The sequence below is a fragment of the Colletotrichum scovillei genome, assembly GCF_011075155.1.
Source record: "Colletotrichum scovillei strain TJNH1 chromosome Unknown Contig00006, whole genome shotgun sequence".
Classification (NCBI taxonomy): Eukaryota; Fungi; Ascomycota; class Sordariomycetes; order Glomerellales; family Glomerellaceae; genus Colletotrichum; species Colletotrichum scovillei.
Window position 1 is genome coordinate 2026788 of NW_023336264.1, and position 19997 is coordinate 2046784.

The window sequence follows — 19997 nt, forward strand, 5'->3', positions numbered from 1 at the left end:
ACGGCGGTTTAAGTGCGTACCTAGGGAAAGGACGTGGGAGAATGGAGGCCAGGTGCTTGCCGTCTGACAAGACGTTACAAACGGGTACTTGATTAAGGATCCAAGTTGAGTACTCTGCATCTGTTTTCATCATGAAGAAGAGCCGAATAATTATGGTTGTCAATACTTCAATGCTTCAAGGTCAGGTTAATCGCGAGCAGCGCAGTTCGTTGACTTACACGATCGCTGACATCTCAAGGACTGACTCACTTGGCGTTGCGGATTGAAAACGCCAACCCTAGATAGGATCTTTGAATTCTTGCAGGAAGCTCTCTGTCTGAGATACAGACAAGTATTTTCTATGCGAGAAGAATGCCGTACACATATATTTATTGCATTGTGACGAGTTCTGGGTTACCCATCGGAAGCTCTACTAGTTCATGCTGCTCTTCCGCGACAAATAGCCACTGTCATCTGATTCAGTTCAAGTCTTGCTGTGTCCTAGCCTTGCGCAAAGCCTAATCTAAGGCTGTTTTGCATGTCATGGTCTTCGGCGCCGGTGTATAGAGGTCGGGGGGTGGAGAGCCCAGTCGGTGCATCTAGACTGATCCACATGCGTCGCACGGCCAGCTGGGCCAATTTGTAGTCCTCCATTAGCTTAAAAGCTGCTTTTATAGGCACCGCCGCGGGCACTACCTTACCAAGGGTACGCCTAGCCGGTCTCGTCGTAGAAGAGTTCGCAGCTCACCCCAACGTCCTTGAGAAGCTATCTCCTGGGTTGGTGGATGTAGCATATCATTCTGATTTGCATACATTTCCATGCTACCCAAGATGGCAGGCATCACGGCCAGTAGCTGCTCTCTCACACTTCGATATTATTCTCTTCGCAATACACAGACAGTAAACAAAGCTAAAAACTGGAAAAAGAGGGAGGTCGATAAAGGGAGGCGTGGCTTTCTTCACTAGATCTCTTTCAACTGCCGCAATGATTTCTGCAACGAAACCGAATCTCTGCAGTAGCCGCCGCCTCAAGACGGACGGTACGACCCTATTGGATCATCTTGCCAGCATTTAGCAAGTGATTCCAACCGACCATTATATACCAGGGCCCTAGAATATGACATGCAAGGCAGCCATGTCTGAGGCTCTGCGCAGCTCACCAGATACATCGACTCGTTCAAGGCCCTTTAGCCCTTTACCTCGTTGTCATTTGATTCTGATGAAAATTCAGAATGGCCGAACTTTGCCCATACTCTCTTTCTCTGCTTTCCATCAAGTAACTTTCACATCACATCCTTCCTGCATGATATTCGATTTTCGGAAGGTAGACGGGATAAGAGGCCTCACCTTCCTCGAAACTTGATATCGCACGTGGAAACATCATCACCCGTCACGCCCAGCAGAGTAAGAAACACAATGTCAGTAAACATCCGGATCTTATTCTCCAACACGCTCATGCAATTACAAAGATTCGAACATCAATCCAACCGCCCACGCACCACAGTATGCAACGTCAGACCCAAAGCTCAAACGACAATGCGTAAGATAATCTCCCTCACGTCATGGCCCCCTATTCCTACCCTTCATCGTCGTCGCCTCACGTTCCTCACGTTCACGCGATACACAAGCATCTTTTGCATGGGAACAACTTCTTTCGAATTGTTCCGGCCAACCGCTCGCCTGTATCTCTCCTTCTCTCCTTAGATCCTCGCCCTTCATCCTTTCTCTCCCGAGTCCTATCCTACTCCCGTGGCAAGCCCTTCCACATCCAAGCCTTTGCATGCGGACAAGCTGCTTACCCAGTCGAACAAGAATCCCCATCCAAGTAGAAACAACAATGCAAAATAGAACCACGTATCGATGGCGAAGCAGGATTGCCTTCACCCCTTCTACATGAAACATCACCCCCGACACCGTCGGCCCCGGAGATTGGCGCCCATCAGGCAGACCGCAACCCTCTCCATCGCCGAAAGGCTGCCACGGATACGGCTGAAAAAGAATTTCTTGAGTAAAATCACTCTGGTATCGATCTTTAAAACATGTTTTCCCTCGGCAGACGGATGAGAAACAGCTCACTCGTGGAGTAAAATCAAGGGATTTCGGATCTCCTGTTGCTCTTCCAAAAATCGATGGCTTCGACAACGTCCTCTCCCTTCTCGTCTTCATACGCAAAGATGATCTGTAATTTGTCAGTGAGGTGCGTGATAAGCGGGAGATAGGAAGCAAGCATTACCTCATGCGTGCTGCTGTGCAGCATCCGAATGTTCTTGTGCGGCACAATATGCACAGCACCATTCTCAATGTTCCTGAGCTCGATGAAGTTCTGCTCGAACGCCAGAATCCACGGGTAGCTAAGAGCGAAGCTTCCCGGTGTACCCTCCCAGTCGATCCGCCATTCAGGTCTCGCGCGCCATCCATTACGATTGACGAAGAACGAGAATTCGGAGTAGTTGAGAAGGAACTCGCCGTTGAGGCGTTCAATGTGAATCGGCTTAACATTCTCCTTCCTTGCAACGAAGTCGAGACTCGTGTCTGCCTGGTCAAGCAATGATTGCGTCTCAAGAGTCTCAAGTGAAACCACCTCAAATCCACGGGCACATGCCACACACAACTTGGACTTGAGGAAGTGTACCGATGATGATTCCGTGGGAATGTAGAACTCCTTGAACGGCTTGAGCTCGTCTTGTCCAGCAAACATCTTGCCGAAGCCCTTTTGCTTCTTGCCCTTCGACATAGCGTCGTTGGGTTCATACACCTTTATTGTAGTCGAGAGAGCTGAGGACTTAACGCAGCACACAAGATGTCTGCCGAGGCAGATGCCTGTCTTGAAGAAGTTGCAGTGACTCTGGATTTTCTTGGGTCGCTTCGAGAGAGCAGGTTCGTTCGGATCCAATGCTCCAAGCGGGTACGAATAAAGCGCCTTATTGGATAGAACCAGAAGGAGGCCATATTCCTCGAGAACATCGAGCTGGGTGACGCTCGTCGTCTCAATGACACGCTTGGGCATCGCATCTCTGCTCTTGCGATCAGAAAGGTAAATGCCGTTGTCCGTGCCATATAGCAACTTGCGGCCACCATCGTACGGCGTAACGCAGTTGACTTGGTTTGTGCCCACAAAGAAGCCTGTGGAGATGACACTTGTGTTGAAGAAGTCGGCACGAGCTCTCAAACGTTGCTGGGCGCTATCAATAAACTCGAGCCACTTCTTACGTGCAGCCTGGTTAGACGCGTAGAGCGTCAGTTCGTACCCGGCTTTACCCAAGTGCCTGAATGTGATCGGCCAGCCTTCACTCTTCTTGTTATCGTTTGTGTTGGCTCGAAGGGCGGGAAGCAAGCTTGACGAAGATCGCTTCATGGCACCGGAGCCTGGAATGACCTCTTCCATTTCACGGATAGCGAGCAGCTCCAAAGGAATCGGCCGCCTGTATGCCTTGATTTCTTCGCCCTTGCCAGCCTGCTTGATTCTCACCAGAAGGACTGCGTGGTCGAACAAGAAAGCAGTGATTTCAGACGCGTCTTGCGGTGTCTTCTTCAACTGACTCTTGAACACCAGCTCTCTGCCTTCCTCCGTCAATCGCAGATCCACCCTCTCGTTTGGCCGGAAGCGCAGTTGCTCATGGAGTCGCCTCAGGTTGAATCTGTTTTCGGCCTTTCCTGACTCGGCGTTGACTCTCGTCAAGAGGTCGCGAATCAACTTGAGCACCTTGGGGATGTCTTCCTTGTCAGAGCTACCGTCCTCTGTGTACTTCAGCACGTTCTCCAGCAAAAGTGGGTAACGAGCCAAACGAGTCGTCGGCTTAGTGAGGTAGCCATTGAGTTCCAGCTTGCGTGACTCTTTCCGCCGCTCGATCTCATCAACAAACTTGGCAAAGTAGGGGTTGGCGGATCGTTCATTCTCAAATTCGAACTTGGCCTCCAATTGCTTGGAACCATACCAAATAAATGGCTCGAACTGAGGCACACACTCGAGGAAAATGTCGCCAATAGCTCCAACAACAGGGTTCTTCTGTTGCCGCTCTGTCAACATCTTGGCGAATTTTGCGCTCACAGCATGCAAACTTGGGTGATCGACAATATTGCTGAAAATTGCCTTGACAACCTTCTCCCTCTTGTTAGCAGGAATCGGAGAAGCCTTGGAGCGCAGAGGCAGGATCCAGAAGTCGCGCAGATATTCCAAGTCCTTCACGAAATCTCTCTCGGTGTAGCAGATTTCTGAAATGACCTCCTGTCTCTTCTTCTCCCTGTCGCCGATGCTGTCGGCCACTTCTTTCGGAACGGAGTTGATCCAGAGCTTCTGTTCATCGGTCTGGTCGACATCATCTTCATTCGAAACGTTCTCAGACTCCTTCTTCAGACCAGGCTGGATCTTCAGGTTCAGCCGAGATACCTGCTCCAGTCTGCGAGGGCACGCAATGGAGTAGCAGAGCTGATCTCTTGTACAAGTCGGCGAGTAACACTCGGAAAGGAGCACAAAGACACCATCGACCGCAGGTCTCTCCTCCGTTTCTTCCATCAGAGTTTCTCGGAATTGATACATTTCTGACGTGGAGTCTCGCAAGCGATGTTCGTAGGTGACGTCGTGGAAGAACTTTTGGGCATCCAGAGCTCGTCCCAACAGCAACGCCAAATTCCTGTCTGTCGTCCTAATAATGTACGACAAGACATCCACAGCTTCGGCACCACTGAAGGCGTTCTTATACGTGAGCTCGTTCTTCGTCCGGTCGCCAGTGATGATCTTTTGCCGGAAGCAGTCGGCCACTCGCGATAGCAGTGCGGGATAAACCAGGGGAGGTCGAATTTTGCCAGTTGGAGGTCGTTCGCCGTCAATAGACTTGCTCATAGAAGGTCTATGCGTCAGGGTCGCGTCGCTCTCTGAAGGCGTAATCGTTGGTGCCACCGTAGACGCCATCGACATCGTCCTCTGGTTATTCGGGTCACCGGTTATTGAAGAAGCCATGCTCATCGTTCTGGTCTGAGACCCTGGCGCTGGTGTATAGCCTCCTCCGAAACTTCCATTAGTGGCCGGCAATTCCACGGGCGCCCTTCTATTCGGAATGACCCGACCGCTCATAGTCTGGTGGGAATTCTGGTACTGGTGCATATCGCGGTCCTGCGGGTGATAGCCAGTCATTGACATGGCTCGATCGTCTTGGCGTTCTGGAACGACCCTTCCTTGTGCCGTTGTGCGAGACGAGCTCGGATTGTACGGAGCATGGCGGAAAGCATTGGCCGGGGCCTGGTGGTTCGGCTGTGAGCCGTATCCATTGGAAGGAGGCTGGTACATGTTCGGTCTCGGGGCGGAAGCAAGAGACTGTGAGCGGTATGAATCGTTATTCATAGCTGGCGCCGCGCCTCCTGCTCCTTGGTAAAATCGCTGTGCTGCTGTTCTTGGTGGGCCGTACTGCCCTTGGGACGGCGGCGGCCCCCTTCCATCACGCTGGGGGATGGGCCCGGCAGGTCCTCCGTAAGGGCGGCGAGCCTGTTGCTGCTGCATGTATTGTGCTTGCGGGTTGGGCACTTGATAGCCGCCGGACGCTGAGCGTTGTTGAGCCGGGTAGCCATTCGGCTGCATGGGAGCACCTCTCGGAGAGCCCGGGTCGCGGTCCATGTACTGGCCTGGAGGCACCCTCGGGGGCGGTTGTCGCTGCATAGACGACATGGAAGATGACATTGTCTGCGTCCTTCCTCCCTGCTGTTGTGGCATCATCTGAGGAGGCATCGAAGAAGAGGTCATTGTCTGCGAACGTCCCGGCGGGGGATTGGCGCCGAAAATGTTAGAGTAGGCGGCTTCGCGCTGGTAGTTGGACGAGTGACCCCTCGGGTCGCCGCGGTAGTCGGACATGATGGGTTCGATGGAGGAAACTGGAAGTCGGCGACAATGCCCTTATCAGCTTTTGGTCGTTGGTTGGGTTAAAGGGGAGAGATGGCAAGTGTGCCAAGGTGGAGAAAAATGTGGTACAAGAGGATGGAAAGAGAGGTGTAGTGAGTGGTACTAACAACGTGAGGCCTCAACGGCCGCCGACTATGGCCAAGAGACACAGGACCGCCCAAACCGCTGAGAGGGCACAATTGGCGAAATCAGAAGCAGATGTCGACGCGGCGGTCGTCAGTTTGGCGGAGAGGCGGTGGCCGGCGTGGGGGAGGATTTTTTTTGGTGGTTGCTATCCGTTCCCCCTTCGTTCTAGGTGTTCTGCGTCCCCTTTCCAGGATGGGCCGGGTGACGTTATGGGCCTATGACTTGACACACGGCCCTGACCCGGGCGATTGTCGAAGGGGGGGTGAAGAAGAAAGGAAACAGGGAAGGCGACGAAAAAGAAACCGAGCCGCGGCAGATCTGGCAACTTTTGTTTATGTCGAGACGATGCGAAAAGGAGCGTCGGGTAAGATAAGGCAGCGCAGTTGTGCGTGCGGGCAGGCGATAGCAATGCTAAGTAACTTGTTGCTGGCGGCTAGGAAATGTTGCGGGCAAAAAGTCGAAGGATGGTGGTGGCCGTGGTGGTTCGTGGTGGAGGAGGTGGTGGTAGTAGTGGTGGAAGAGGGTGCTGCTGGGTCGCTGGTCGTCGTTGGTGCTAAGTCATCGGCATTGGGCTAGAACTGGGTCGGGGACTGGAGACTGGGGGTGCTTCCAGGTTGGTTGGGACAGGCGTCGAAAGCTGGGGATAGATTGATAGGACGGCACCAAAACTGGCAGACAGCCAAAGCTTTGTCTGGATACCTTAGGTACGGTGGGTGGTGCATGGAAGATGGACGGGATACCGCTGGGAGGGGACCAACCACCTCTTGTTGGTGTCCAGAGCATTTAGGTACTACGTATTATCTAAGGAGTACTCACTCTCCAGTAAGTATTCGTCGGTGGAGGGCGCCTTACCTTAGTCAGGGTCGGGACGAGTACTTTTTTGGATGCGCCGTTTTCTCCTGCGGGAGGTGCACATGTAAGGTACCTTTTTCACTTTCTTCATCTATCTTACCTTAGGTACGGATGAGGTAGGTAATTCCAGGTTCTGGTGGCCTCCACCTAAGCCTGCCTGCTTGCTTACCTTCGGTTATGCTACCTGACGGCGTATGCCTGTTGGACAGTGATACATCCTGCCTGCGGGTTTCTCTCTTTTCCCTTCTTTTGCTTGGCCAGGAAAGTGCCACAAAAGGTCACGCTTACAAAGGCAACAACTGCTGTGCGATCGACTTGCGCCCATTCCCTTCCATTCGCTGCTGTTGATGCTGCTGCTGCTGCTACCCAGATACACCCGGTATGGTATACATACACACACAGAGAGCAAGAAGCGTGCCTGGTGCACGCCAACAACTTGCGAACGTGCTAGGACAGTAGATCAATCAAACCAGTCAATGTCAAAAGGGACGGCCGACCGCCAAAAGGTGCAATTTGGACGATCCACCGAGACGCCAGCACAGGTGGACTTGGGACTTGGGACTTGGGAGAGACTTGGCCCGATCCACCGTCTCCCTTCCGCCCGTGAATTAGACGCAGCGCCCTGCTTCTCTGCATCCAATATTAAAAGGCGTCGATTCGCCTGGCCTGGGCATTCCTCTAACATGCGGTCTGGCGATGTCAAAATCTAAGAATAACAATGTCTGACTTGTGATAGCGCACTCTTCATTATTCAAGAACCTTTGCTAGAAACAGGGGGGGCTAGACTGGAGACCGTCTTAACGCCGCGTGAGGTGGGCAGCGTGACTGCCGGAAGAAATGGAGCTTCCTCATGCAAGAACCGCACGCCAACAACGAGGCCCCCCGGCCTGTCTCTTGTTTGCAATGCGCCCATGTTTCGAGGTCAGCTTGACTTTTTTTGTGGTCGGCATTCGGAATGGCTTCGAATTAACAACGTCCCTCGAAGCTCTCCTGCCCTCTTTGTCCAACCAGAAGAGACACTTCCCCGCGAGTATTAGAGAGACGCGACGAAAGGTTAATTGTATTCATCGCGCCAAGGCGCATCCCGCCCCTCCCATTTGGCTATGAGTGAAGAACGCAAAATGCGCCAAAAACATGAGATAGAGCTGTGACCTGCAGTCGAAGGGGGTGGAAGTGAAAGTTGGCCAAAAAGCCCAGGGATTCCACCCGCTGCTCGGATGATGCGCCGCGATAAGGCTAAGGTATACATCGATAAGAGGAAATCCAGACCCCGGTCAGGCACAGGCCACCTGGAGAACGTTGCTGCAGACCGCTGCGCCGCACTCGAGCACCATCTCCATTCTTGCCAGCCCCGCCCAGCCACACGCCCACTCCCCAAATGCTACACCAGCCACAACACCGTTGAACTGGGGCTGGTGTGTCGGGCCGGTATGGCGCCGAGTCACGGGTTCCTCAGCCTGTCCACAGTGCAGTCCTGATTGGGCCTCGTCACCGTCACCAAGCTCCAAGGTCCTAGATCCAGGAAGCCAACATCGCGGGATCCTCGACACGCATATCCCTCCCCCCTCCGTCGGCCATCAACACGCATCCCCCGCATCGAGTCCGACCACCGTTTTGCCCACCATGGCTGAAGACTCTGTCCTCGCCCCCAAGTTCGCGCCGTTCATCGGAATGGTAAGCTCTCGCCCCCCGACGTTCTGCTTGCTCAAGTAGCTGTTACTCCAGCAAGCTACGAACAGCTATGGCATGTACCTTCGAGCCTGTGCTGACATGTCTTCAATCTAGGCCGGCATTGCGGCTGCCATGATCTTCGGATGTACGTTGACTCTGCAAGCATAGCTATGCTTTTACCCGACGCGACGATGAATGGACAGTGTACTAAACAGACTCTCCTCGATAGGCATCGGCGCCGCATATGGTACCGCCAAGTCAGGAATCGGTATCGCTGGTGTCGGAACTTTCAGACCCGACCTCATTATGAAGGCATGCCAATCGAATACCACACCCCGGTCGAAAAGCGTCTGCTAACACTGCCGTAGTGTCTGATTCCCGTCGTCATGTCCGGTATCATTGCTGTTTACTCTTTGGTTATCTCGGTCCTCATCGCCCAAGATTTGGTCCCTCCCGGTGCTGGAAGCAACTACAGTTTGTTCAAGTTAGTCGCAACAAGATACACGATTACAACAGACCCCTGTATGCTGACTCGAGAATAGCGGCTTCATGCACCTTGCCTGCGGTCTCTCCGTCGGCTTCACTGGCCTTGCGGCTGGTTACACGATTGGTGTCGTTGGCGACAAGGGCGTGCGCTCGTACATGGAGCAATCACGCATCTTCGTCGGCATGGTCCTGATTCTTATTTTCGGCGAAGTCTTGGGTCTTTACGGGTATGTCACATGGTTATAGATGTGCCAGGTGCATAGATGCTGACCAACGTAGCCTCATTGTCGCCCTTATCCTGAACACCAAGTCCAAGGGCTAAGAAGCTCCCGAGTTTTCCGAGCAATCCAAACGGCGATAAATTACTACAACTTAACACCACCCTTCAACGAAACAAACTGTACATTAAGCCAGGAAACCGCCGGACGTCAGGTTGAAGAAACATCAAAAGAGAAGGTGTATGGGTGGTTTCTGGACCAAACCAGCATATGGCACGGCGTTACAATAGGACCCTCGTGTAGATTTCATGTATGACGGGCTAGAAGATGGTCTCGGGAGCTGTGGAAGGTATGATAGGCATCCGGGTTCAGTATCTTTGAAATTTTTCGAACGCAACTTGATTCCATTGTCTGTGATGAGTGGTACACATGCCAGACCAATCTGTGGTTGGGCCGCGAGTAAGTGTATGGAACTCGGCTATCTAGTATAGACGGAGCAGCAATGTAGCTCGGCATTGTGATGAGGAGGAGACAGAAATCTCTATCATTCCGTTACCCCAAAGGCCATGTGCGGTATCAGCGTCGGCAACTGTCTCTAGCTTACTTCCCCAGCAGGGAAACTCTATGCAACACAAAGCTCTCGAGGTCTAGTACAATCGACTTCGTATCGCAGCCTCAGCTTGATATCATACCGACTCTCAGATAATTTCCCCGGCTAGGATGGTGAGCTTGACAGTAGGCTCGGCGTGTAAAAGGGGAATGTTGTGCAGTAGTGACCGAGAGACTTTTCAAGTATCATCTCCAGTAGAAAGGCTTGCTTTGGTCATCCCTGCGTGCCTTGACGGACCTTCCTATCGAAGGCCCAAAAGTTGCGACAACAACAATAGTGAGTAAGTGTCAATAAACAAACCCCGTTACCAGTGTCATCGGCCGCGCTTCCTCGTCTAGCCAGAGGACACAGACCGCAGCCTTACTTCTCTAGCCATTGTCAACGCCAAGAGCCAATATCAAAACAGGAACAAGCCAGGATAGCAAAAGAGTTCACCCCCCCCCGGTGGCGAACGGGGGCTACATCTCTGGTGCACATGCTGAGACTCGAACACGGGACCTCTTCAAGCCTTCACCGATTAGGCTATTCGTGGACTTCAACCACTCCACCACCCAGCCAGTTTCGACCTGACCCCCCGAGGGGGGCGCCTGCTGGCTGGTGACGGGAATGGATTCGACGGGGTATATGAAGGGCTTGAGGGTCTCTTGCGGTGTATTCTGATGGAGAGGATGGGATGAATATACGCGAGGTACGTAACACGTGACCGTGACATTAGGGGGTATGGGAGTGCCTGGACGATTGGATCGGGTGTATTCCGCGTGATCTTGATCATTCGGTAGGAAAGCGTTGATGTGTGTCCAACACATATGTCGATGAATCATGGTTTTTGTCGGGACCTCGCTTGGTGCTGAAGATACTTTTGAAAGGAACGGATCATGACCCGCTTGCTCGAGCACGTGGACAACCTTGAACCATCTTATTCATACGTTACCGTCAAGTGAATAACCACCGTTGCGTTGTAGGCTTCGATGTATCCTCGTAGGCCTCGTCGACAATCAAGAGGCGCTTACTTGTATTCCACTCGTCGGACTTGCAGAAGCGCCGGGGTCTTGTAAAGCCGACAGATTTGGGAGGGCTCCCTTCTTTCATTCACACCAAGAATTGCCATTGAAGCGGTGGTACCTAGACAGCATCCAAGCGTACTTGAAAGACTTGAGTGTCGATACCTTACAACTTTCCTCCACCTCCTGTCTTGAACCAAGTAGTGTCACCTTCATTGACTTGGACGGCTTCACTATCCCGACGAAGTGGCAATCTTTTCAACTCGGGTTGTGAGTAAATCAGAGATCCAGGTGTCCCTGGCCGGACAATCAGATCATTGCGCGGGATTGAGAGCGAGTTCCAGGAGATTTGACCGCGGGGAATAGAAGCAAGCCAGCTCAAGAGACGTTGTGTTGAGCCACATGTATCTTCCGTACCTAGTATAAACACCATGACGCAAGGCACAAAATCCAACCGTCTTCTCGCAAGAATGGCCTTTTAACAACTCTTAGATAGCGGATCCCCCAAACATGAGCGCTTCATTTGTCCTATAGAAATCAAACTACGCACGTGTGAAATCATCGCGAGGGAAGCGAGACCGAGTGACTGTTCTCGCCTGGTAATCAACGTCAAGAGACATACCATCACAAAAGGGTACCTAGTCATCTGTAGCACGGTTCCAGCCGTAGATGAAATATCTTCTTCAATTTGGTTCCGTATATCCTGAATGTCAGGAATCTAGGCCTAAATGTTCCTCCTGTCCATGCGTAGAAACTCAACAAAGCTAAGGTAGGCAGCTTGTCTTCGGCCTTCCCGAATCCTTCCCTGAATGCATCTGAAAGTCTGGGTTCGATGCCGAAAATTGTTGAAAATCTACCCTACGATGCCCGGACCAAGACCGTAGGCAAGACGAATGTCGTGAAAGAAAGAGAACAAGGCCCGAATGCCTTGGCCGTTACCCAAAACCAAAAAAAAAAAATGCCTGAGTGGAAATCATCTCCTTTCTAGGAGGAATCATCGGCTTCCCTATGCTCTATGCAGAGACGCCGATGGATGAATGATAAGAGAGAGAGCAAAAAACGACAGACTCCTTTTTCCCGATACATGACAAACCCTTCGTTTTTCAGTCATGTCATATGCGCATGACGATCGTGATCACGTCGAGTGGTCTACCAAAGACGTCCTGCAAGCCGGCGGGTCAGCTTCTTGCGCTGCGCTGGTGGAGGCTGGCGCAGGTTTCTCCAACTACTACGATCGCGGTCCTCCCAAGTTTGCATTTGCGCTGCCGGAATGTTAGCAAACTATATCTACATTCTGAAAGAAACAGATAGATAAAAGACCAAGACTTACCGAGAAAGCGGTTCCAACGGCGATCCTCGTCCCAGAGAATATCCTCACCAGACTCGCGTGCAAGTCTCTCCCTGCGAGCACTTGCAGCGGCCTCCTCGCCGACCAAGTAAGGGTCTTCGAGCGGTCGGAAGTCTCGAGCTCGCTGGGCCGCCTCCTCCTCAGCCATTCGCTCAGACATGAAGCGACGGAGGTGGGCAACGGGATCGGCACCTTGGTTCATGCGTCTTCGGGCGACGTTGTTCAGCGTCGGATTCGTGTGCACCGTTGACCACGTCGGAATGCGGAACTGATCGAGTCGTGGGGCTGCGCTGGGCGGCGCCGGAGGAATCGGGGGTAGGCCGGTGGTTCGGTGGGGCTGGGGCGTCGAGTTCCCGGAACGGCTCGGGGCCGGGACAGCAGGGAGCAGGGACGTTGGGTGTTGAGTGGAGCCAGTGGCCGTGCGATTCACATTGTTGTTGTTGGCGGGCGGGGAGTAAGGAGGAATAGGCTCGGGATGCGGAGCGATCGAGTGGTAAGAGGGCGCGTCTGAGACTATTATTTGGTGTTAGCTCGACCACTTCCATTTCGAGGTATACTGCGACATGTCTTTGTCGGTGAAGCTCGAGCATGTCAGGCGCCAGCACGGCGTCCCGTGCGAAGGCAAAGAAGCCCTCCCAGCGTCCCACATAAGGCTCGCTCGTGACAACAGACAACTCACAATAAGACGGCGCGGCTGAGCGGATCGAGGCTGTTTCGAAATCATCGTGGCTCAGCGCATCATGGTGCGAAGGAAAGAAACGCGGGTGTTCAGCTACGGCAGCGGCCATTTTGTCGCAAGTTTTCTTGGTGAAATAGAGCGTAAAACGGTGGGCAAAACTTCCAGAGTTCAGGAGTAACCGGTCGAAGGTAAAGTGCGGAGAGTGGAAGGATAAATGTTGACCATCTGGTTACGGAGGGAGATCCGGGCCTTTCAAAAATAACTGCGCAAGCGCAACTCGAGGATCAACGTAGCAGGTAGATCAAGCGAAGATCTCTAGCCAGGGTGTATTGCTGTGCGACTCTAACTTGAGCAGAGGAAGATGGCCAGAATCCTGAGCAGGTTGGGAAACGACCGTGTAGGATGTGTATGACGGCTTCCGAGACCCAAGTTCTAAGACAAGTAGGTCAGGGGAGAAGAATAATAAGTCGGTCACGCTCGAAGCGAGAGAGACAAGGTGGACGCCGCCCACGGATAAAGCAGCCCAGCGATGGCTGCAGTCCAGTCCGAGCCGGCGGGAACTGGGATGCCTCTGCCCGAAAGGTGGGTGTCCTTGGTGCGTAGTTTGCGTGATGGAGGGGTGGGTGTGTGGAAGGTTGGAGCTTGGCGCAGCGGTAGCGTAGTGGTGAGCCTCTCGTGCGAATGTATCTTTGTGTATCCGTAGACTGCAGCGGCCTCAAGGGTCGAGAACTACTACCCTGTGCTCCAAATTGGATGAAGGAGGTGGTGCGGGACACGTGAGTAAGGGACTAGAACTATAACAGAAGCCCAGCCGGAAGCAGGGTACAGGACGGCTTCTCTACTGTGCAGTATTGTGGTGTTGAGGCCAGGCAAGGGAAGGCAGGACGATGCAGGTCAGATGTATCGTTTTCCTTTTTGAGATGCAGAGGGAGGGGTGAGGGGTCGAGGCAACAGGAAGGGAACGAGCAGATGAGGATGGATGGCATGCAGGTTGGGTTGGGCGTGGATGGTCCCCTTATACTAGATCAGGATAGGTAGGTACAAAACAAATTCAAGAGGAAATAGGCCCGGCGCGGTGTTTTCTCACATACTTAGATCAGTTGATAGAAGAAGACGATGGGGACTCTCTTACGTCGTGGAGGGGCTGAGGATGAACAACAAGCAGGGCAAAGGAACGGAGAAGACTGGATGGAAACAGCAACGACATCAGCCATGGCCTGAACGAGCTGGAGAGACCGGAGGGAAAGTGGCTCCCCGAGGCGTCGTGTTCCTGGCGCAAACGTGCCGTCGCCCAGCATTGGCTGACGACGATGGGGCATCTGTTAGTTCAGCCAGGAAAGCACCCCATTTGGGATTCTGGGGGCGTGGGCAGAGTGGAGGGATAAATGGATATTGAGCGGCGTATTTGGGGGGGCCATAGCCAGGAATAGGATTCCGATATGGTTCAGGCCGGCACGAGCTGGGCCAAAGTGGGAGGGAACGACAGGTACGGTGCATAAGCCATCATCAGTACAACGCCTCCGGCCTGTCACTGAAGGGAAAAGACCGAGTTTCCGGGATGGCTAGGAGGGAACAGGCATAGAAGCCGTAGACATGGGAATTGATTGTCCCGAGGTCTAGGTGAAGGCATATGCTAGAGATGATAGACGAATGCCCGCTTCAGGAGACTTGAAGGATAGGAATTCTAGAGAGAGGGAATTATTTCCAAGTGGAAACAAGACCATTCTGACAAGTACCGACTAACAGGATTGGAGATTCCCGGCCTGCGGCAGTGATATGGAGTGAATAGTAGTGAGACGTGAGAAGGCGTCAGTAAGCGCGGGGTTACTGACAGACGGTCCACTTGAACCTTCCACTTCCATGTTCGTCTGGTTATTTGACTGCGGGTGGCATGGGCCGGTTTACATTCTGGCGGAAGCAAGCACAGCCCAGTCCAGTTCAGGTCCAGCCCAGCGCCGTCTTTCCCGTTCTCTGAAAGCCTCAAAGCCCGTGGGAAAGTGCTCTAGTCCCATCTCCACCGGTTGCCGACGTCCCCCGAGACCGCCGAGAGGGTTAGCTTTTACCTGCCGTCGTGAGTTGTTCTGTTGTTGTCTTTCTTTGGGGGTTGATAGGTATCTAGCTTTACGCACGGCTGCGTTGGCTGGCAATATGGCTCGTGGGAATAAGACGATCGAAACCTACCACCGTGAGACTGCCACGGTACTTGAGTACGGATGTTTTGTTTCCTTCTTCGCGTTGCGGTTCCTCCCAGCCAGTCGATGGATTGCGAGGTGCTTTTGGAAGTCTTGGCGGGGAAACACCGGTCTGCGGAGAGACTCCAATTTTGTGGAGACAAGTCGACGTGCCTTCCATTTGTATTCCAGAGTACTCGGTACGTACCTTACTCTATTGTTTCTCTGTAATCGACAGGAAGGAGGAGCGATAGCGGGTGCGGTTGCAACTTCGGGTTAATCCACCACGCCAGCCATCTGGGAACAGGACAGGCATCGTCCCTACAATGAGACCATGGCAGCTTCACGATAATGTGAATACCGATTCCAAAGAGAAGAAGAAACGGAGCCAGTAACACCAGTCAACAGCAAACAACTTACAACTTACAGCCAAGACAGAGCGGGAAGAGACCGAAGATGGGGGGCTCTCTACATGGTAATCAAAATCATGCTTCAGGAACCAAACCTTGCCATCCCGCCATCACACCTTGACAGCATTCGAGGATGCGATGAGACGACGGCAGAATGAGGTGCTCCGCGCAGTAGCCAGCTTGCCCAGCCATCGGGACGACACGGATCCCCCGCCGCTACCCCACCAAGGCGCCAACTCGAGCCAAATCCCCGATCTGAAAGGGGCACAAGAAAGAAACCCATTAACGGATTCCGCTATCCAGAGACGGACAACAGGATCCCTCGGACCCCAACGACCAACATCACTCTGTCTCTCCAGCCCCGAACGTGGTTAGGTTACGCAAACCAGCCCGTGTCAACGGCCCAGAACCTGTAGACGGTATTCATGTGTGGGAGGTTGCGAGACAACCAAAACCTCAACATGTTGCTAACTGGGGCTACGTGTAGCCCGCCTATCCACTATGACGACCAGACCACCCGGCAGCCCTACAGCTGTCATTCAAAAACCTGCTTGCGACCTACCTTCTACGAATACTATGTACGAAGTACGGATACATCTCCTTGTACGCGCTTTGTTCACTGACCGTTTCCCTCACTTCTCATCTCGGCTTACCTTGCGGAAATAATGTTCCTTGTTGCCGTCTCGGTCCGTTCCAAGGGTGACGGCCGCACGCTATCTGCTTCGACTCGATCCTGACGACTGGGTAACTATATGATGCTGTCGTGCAGGACCAAGTGAACATTTCGCGGGGAGTATGAAAAGGTTCAGACTTCTTGGGGTCGACCTTGACGACTATGAAGTCCTCCCAGTCGCCGCAATGCAATACCTATGCCTACTTTGTGTACAGGAGACATGTGAAGCTGTACTTTCAAGTCCAAACCGGTCGACGAATCAAAGCCTGGACACTCCACCACCGCCGCCACACCTACACAGTACGGTAAGTGTTTCACTTGATGGTACATCGACAACACCGCCAGATGCAACCCCAATCCAGGTTTCTCAGAGATAGTGGCTTGAACACGGGCCTGGAAGTGTGGCACATGAGCACACGACACAAGACACTCTCACGCGACCACACTTTGATCCTTATCAGAATCACCTTGCAAAGAGAGGCAGAGAAAAAGGGTCTGGAGCCGTCCGGCATGCTAGCTTGTGCATGCACCAACGGAGGGGTTTCTCCAACTGATCGTCGCTTTCCTCTGAATGCCGCAAGAGGGTGTGTGAGGTAAACGGCAATAGCCAAGTTTACCTTCGCCCTGCCCCAAGAGGGGGAAACGAAACCACCAGATCGACGTTGCCGCTGCGCAAGCTGCCAAGAACCATAAACCGCCGGGGCTATCGAACTCAGAAGTCTCTGGGAGGGTGTCGCATTAGCACCGCATTTCAACTACCTACTTCAAGTTTCCATTTTCATTTCCAAATCCAGATTGAGTGGAATTTGCGCGGCCTGCGAAACGATCGTCACAAACAAACGTTCTATCAAACCACCACTGACATTCCCATTAATCTTCAAGCATGGGCATCAGGCAAGAATGGGTCCGGGTCACGATAATGTCAGTATGCTGTCAGCAATCCCATGTCTCTGCGAAAGCAAAGGAACTCGGCACGGGATCGGCCCCGGATCCTCTCAATTCCCATAGAATCGTGGGACCATTACCATAAACTCTAAGGGTTTGTACTAATCTTTGCACAGACTGCCTACACCTCTCCACGTAATATGGCGTTCGCTTGAGTGCTCAAGTCTTGGGTTCGGCCAAGGCATGAGCCACGTACCGTTTATCTTGGCTTTTTCGAACAACTCATCACTTGACAACTGTAAGTTACACTGAGTAGCTTGTCCATTTCAACCATCAGTTGAGTTTAGTCGTCTGATTTCCCGATAAAACTCAAACCCTTCCACTGGGTCGACATCGGATTAAAAGGGGCATCTGCCTAAGCTGGCCTGTTGACGCGAAGGAATTATTGAGGTACTGATCGTAATGGCGGTTCAATTATTGCTCATCGCACCATGGGTGTACTCATCATGCATAAACAGCCGCACCATGGCATTGACCGCGCGTGATTGCTATTCCTTTCCCACCTTCCAAGTCGTTCAGTTAGTGTGACGAAGTTGCCAGGACGACCCAAAGTGCTTGCTTTCCTGGATTCACATCACGATGACTGAGATTTATCTGCGCAAGTTGCTAATTTGAGAGATTGTCGGCCCAAGACATGCAAACATTGCCTTACTAGACGGCGGCAACGGCGGTTACCCCTCCACTTCCAAGTGCCGTCGGTTTCCAGGAATTCTCACGCTAGGAACCTAAGGTATGTCTAGCAGTAGCATCATCTAGTCATCCTTCTTCCCGACCGTGCCACCCTTTCGAAGCCCTCCGACCACAATGATGAGCACCGCAACCGTGGCGGCGAAGATAGTCCAGAATGCCGCGCGGTAACCTTCCATGCGCGCCTCCCGGGCATCGTCGTGAACGACAGCCGAGTGTTCCGTTACGGAGGCCGCGATGGCTGCAGTCACGGCGAGGCCCACCGCGTTGCCGATCTGCCCGATCTCGCTGAAAACGCCGCCGGCGAGGGATTGCACGTCTGCAGGGAAGGCGTCGGAGATGATTAGGTTCGAGACGGTGAAGAGGGCTATTGGAGGTTTTGAGATTAGTATCATGGAGAATTCAAGCATGCCATGGAAAGGGGAGACGGGTCAACACACCGTCAGCATTCACTGGCGAAAGCACCATGGCCCAGAACGGCGCAAACCAGTAATTTCCATCGAGGCTGACTGTGGCCATGAGGATCGGCGCCGCGGCTGTTATGACTGCAGATACGGCGCCCAGAGTCTGGACCTTTATCCGTGAGACGAGCCATGCTGCTGCGATGTTGACGAGAGTGCCCATGACGACGTGAGGCAGAAATCGCAGAGAGCTTTGCAGCGCGGAGATGCCCTGGACTTTTTGGAAACTTTTTGACGATATTAGCATTGGAAAATTTTGGGCTCCACGACACAGCACTGACTATAGCATGATGAAGTATTGAATCGCATTGAGAGAAGCCCAGCATAGAAAGATTGACACCTGGAGATATGTTAGACGTGCCTCACCTCTTTATGCTCGGATGTTCACTTACACAAATCGACGTAAAGGCAGCGTTTCGCCACAGACGGTTGGGAATCAGCGCCGGACTACCCCTTTTAGTCTGAAAGTTCATCCAGACGGGGAACACGACCAGCAAAGCTACTGCCACGGCCAAGAGGGCAATATTAGTAGGATCAGCAATCTTTGTGTACGAAGAAGTAGTCATCGCCAGCACATAGAGCAGCAAACCCAGCGCAACGCTCATGATGACGGCTCCTATCCAATCGATATCCTCCGCCAAGCGACGCGTCCACTTCTTCTCAGACGGCTGGTGAATCGAAGGCAGAGACCAGACCGCCGCGGTTGACAGAGCAAAGTTGATAATGGCCATCATGTAGTACGCCCAACGCCAGCCGATGGTATCGGTGAAGATGCCACCCAGGACCAGGCCGAGGGCGTACCCCAGCGGGAACCCAATCCCATTCATCGAAAACGCAACGTTCCGCCACCCGCCCTTGGGAAAAGTCTTTGTGATGAAGGCCATGGCCGTGGGCAAGCACGCCGAAATAGAGACGCCGACGGCGGTGCGGAAGAGAATAATTTGGATTCCCGTCTGGGACAGACCGACGGCGACGGTGAAGACGACGCAGAGGTAGCTGCCCGTCAGCCACATGAGCTTGGCGCCCACGACGTCGGCGACGGCGCCAAAGATGAGGAGGAGGCAGCCGGCGGCGAGGTTGTAGACGGCGGCGGGCCAGAGGATGAGGCTCTCGTCGAGGCCGACGTCTTGGGCTATGCGCGGGAGGGCGGCGATGAGGATGCCGGAGCCCATTGTGTTAAGGAAGTTTATGCCGGCGAGGGTGACGATTACGGTGATGCTCTTTGCTATGGAAACATTGCGTGATGGGGAACCTTGAGGGGGTTCTGCTTCTGTTGCTGTTGGGACTTCATCATTTGGAAGGGAACTGAGCTTATGCGATAAAGTGCTTTGCTTCGATGTGCTTGCTGGTGACTTCAACGGGAGCATCTCCATTGTCGACGATGGGTTTTTGGGAGCGCCCTGGATGAGGAGAGCCTCTGGCATTGCGTCCTTGAGGGCGATGTTCATGATGAAAGGTAGACGTAGCAATGATTCAATTGAGTTACTTCTGAGCTACGGGAATGAGTGGTTGATCAAAGCTGAAGAATGGAGAGAGGATCGGTTGGCGATTACTTATATTCTAAGCAAGACATGAACTGTGTAAGCAGTAAGATCAGACCAAGGTCCCTTGTGCAGGGGAACAGCTATTTGCATTTGTAATCACGCCATTCATGTACGCAGGTAATGAGATGTTTGAAAAGCTTCCCGAAGCCGAACTTGGCGGTAAAGCCGCAAGTTGGCGCGCAAGCTGTCATCACTATTCCATTTAACGACGAGGATGGACGGTCACCCTGAAGTTGAAGGCATCCG

The 19997-nt window shown here is 52.9% G+C and overlaps 4 protein-coding genes across 4 annotated transcripts; 1 reads left to right on the top strand and 3 right to left on the bottom strand.

Annotated features, from left to right (window-relative positions):
* Window positions 1-1396: 1396 nt before the first annotated feature.
* Window positions 1397-6793, bottom strand: HER10_EVM0009108 (CNH domain-containing protein). The gene is made up of 2 exons (XM_035478607.1): window positions 2213-6793; window positions 1397-2158 (listed from the first exon to the last, which is right to left on the bottom strand). The coding sequence occupies exons 1-2, from the start codon at window positions 5819-5821 to the stop codon at window positions 2069-2071; spliced, it is 3699 nt and encodes a 1232-aa protein (XP_035333078.1). The 5' UTR covers window positions 5822-6793; the 3' UTR covers window positions 1397-2068.
* Window positions 6794-8470: 1677 nt separating this feature from the next.
* HER10_EVM0012500 (V-type proton ATPase proteolipid subunit 2) lies at window positions 8471-9326 on the top strand (the record flags this gene model as incomplete). The annotated part of the gene is made up of 6 exons (XM_035481894.1): window positions 8471-8521; window positions 8633-8663; window positions 8748-8797; window positions 8887-9002; window positions 9061-9231; window positions 9284-9326. The coding sequence occupies 6 exons, from the start codon at window positions 8471-8473 to the stop codon at window positions 9324-9326; spliced, it is 462 nt and encodes a 153-aa protein (XP_035333513.1).
* A 2173-nt stretch (window positions 9327-11499) lies between these two features.
* On the bottom strand, window positions 11500-14555 carry HER10_EVM0004951 (uncharacterized protein). Its single transcript, XM_035474577.1, has 3 exons — window positions 12861-14555; window positions 12164-12694; window positions 11500-12095 (listed from the first exon to the last, which is right to left on the bottom strand). The coding sequence occupies exons 1-3, from the start codon at window positions 12967-12969 to the stop codon at window positions 11983-11985; spliced, it is 753 nt and encodes a 250-aa protein (XP_035332561.1). The 5' UTR covers window positions 12970-14555; the 3' UTR covers window positions 11500-11982.
* Window positions 14556-17811: 3256 nt separating this feature from the next.
* On the bottom strand, window positions 17812-19655 carry HER10_EVM0009966 (major facilitator superfamily transporter; the record flags this gene model as incomplete). Its single annotated transcript, XM_035479436.1, has 4 exons — window positions 17812-18113; window positions 18187-18434; window positions 18489-18547; window positions 18600-19655. 4 exons carry the CDS (start codon window positions 19653-19655, stop codon window positions 17812-17814), a joined length of 1665 nt encoding a protein of 554 aa, XP_035333175.1.
* Window positions 19656-19997: the final 342 nt, after the last annotated feature.

Bases quoted from the DNA above. Each gene is read 5' to 3' on its own strand.
- HER10_EVM0009108 (XM_035478607.1), bottom strand. From the start codon at position 5,821: ATGTCCGACTACCGCGGCGACCCGAGGGGTCACTCGTCCAACTACCAG. The intron at 2,159-2,212 runs GTAATGCTTGCT...GACAAATTACAG, and splicing joins TGCACAGCAGCACGCATGAG to ATCATCTTTGCGTATGAAGA.
- HER10_EVM0004951 (XM_035474577.1), bottom strand. From the start codon at position 12,969: ATGGCCGCTGCCGTAGCTGAACACCCGCGTTTCTTTCCTTCGCACCAT. The intron at 12,695-12,860 runs GTGAGTTGTCTG...ACCAAATAATAG, and splicing joins CTCAGCCGCGCCGTCTTATT to TCTCAGACGCGCCCTCTTAC. The intron at 12,096-12,163 runs GTAAGTCTTGGT...ACATTCCGGCAG, and splicing joins CCGTTGGAACCGCTTTCTCG to CGCAAATGCAAACTTGGGAG.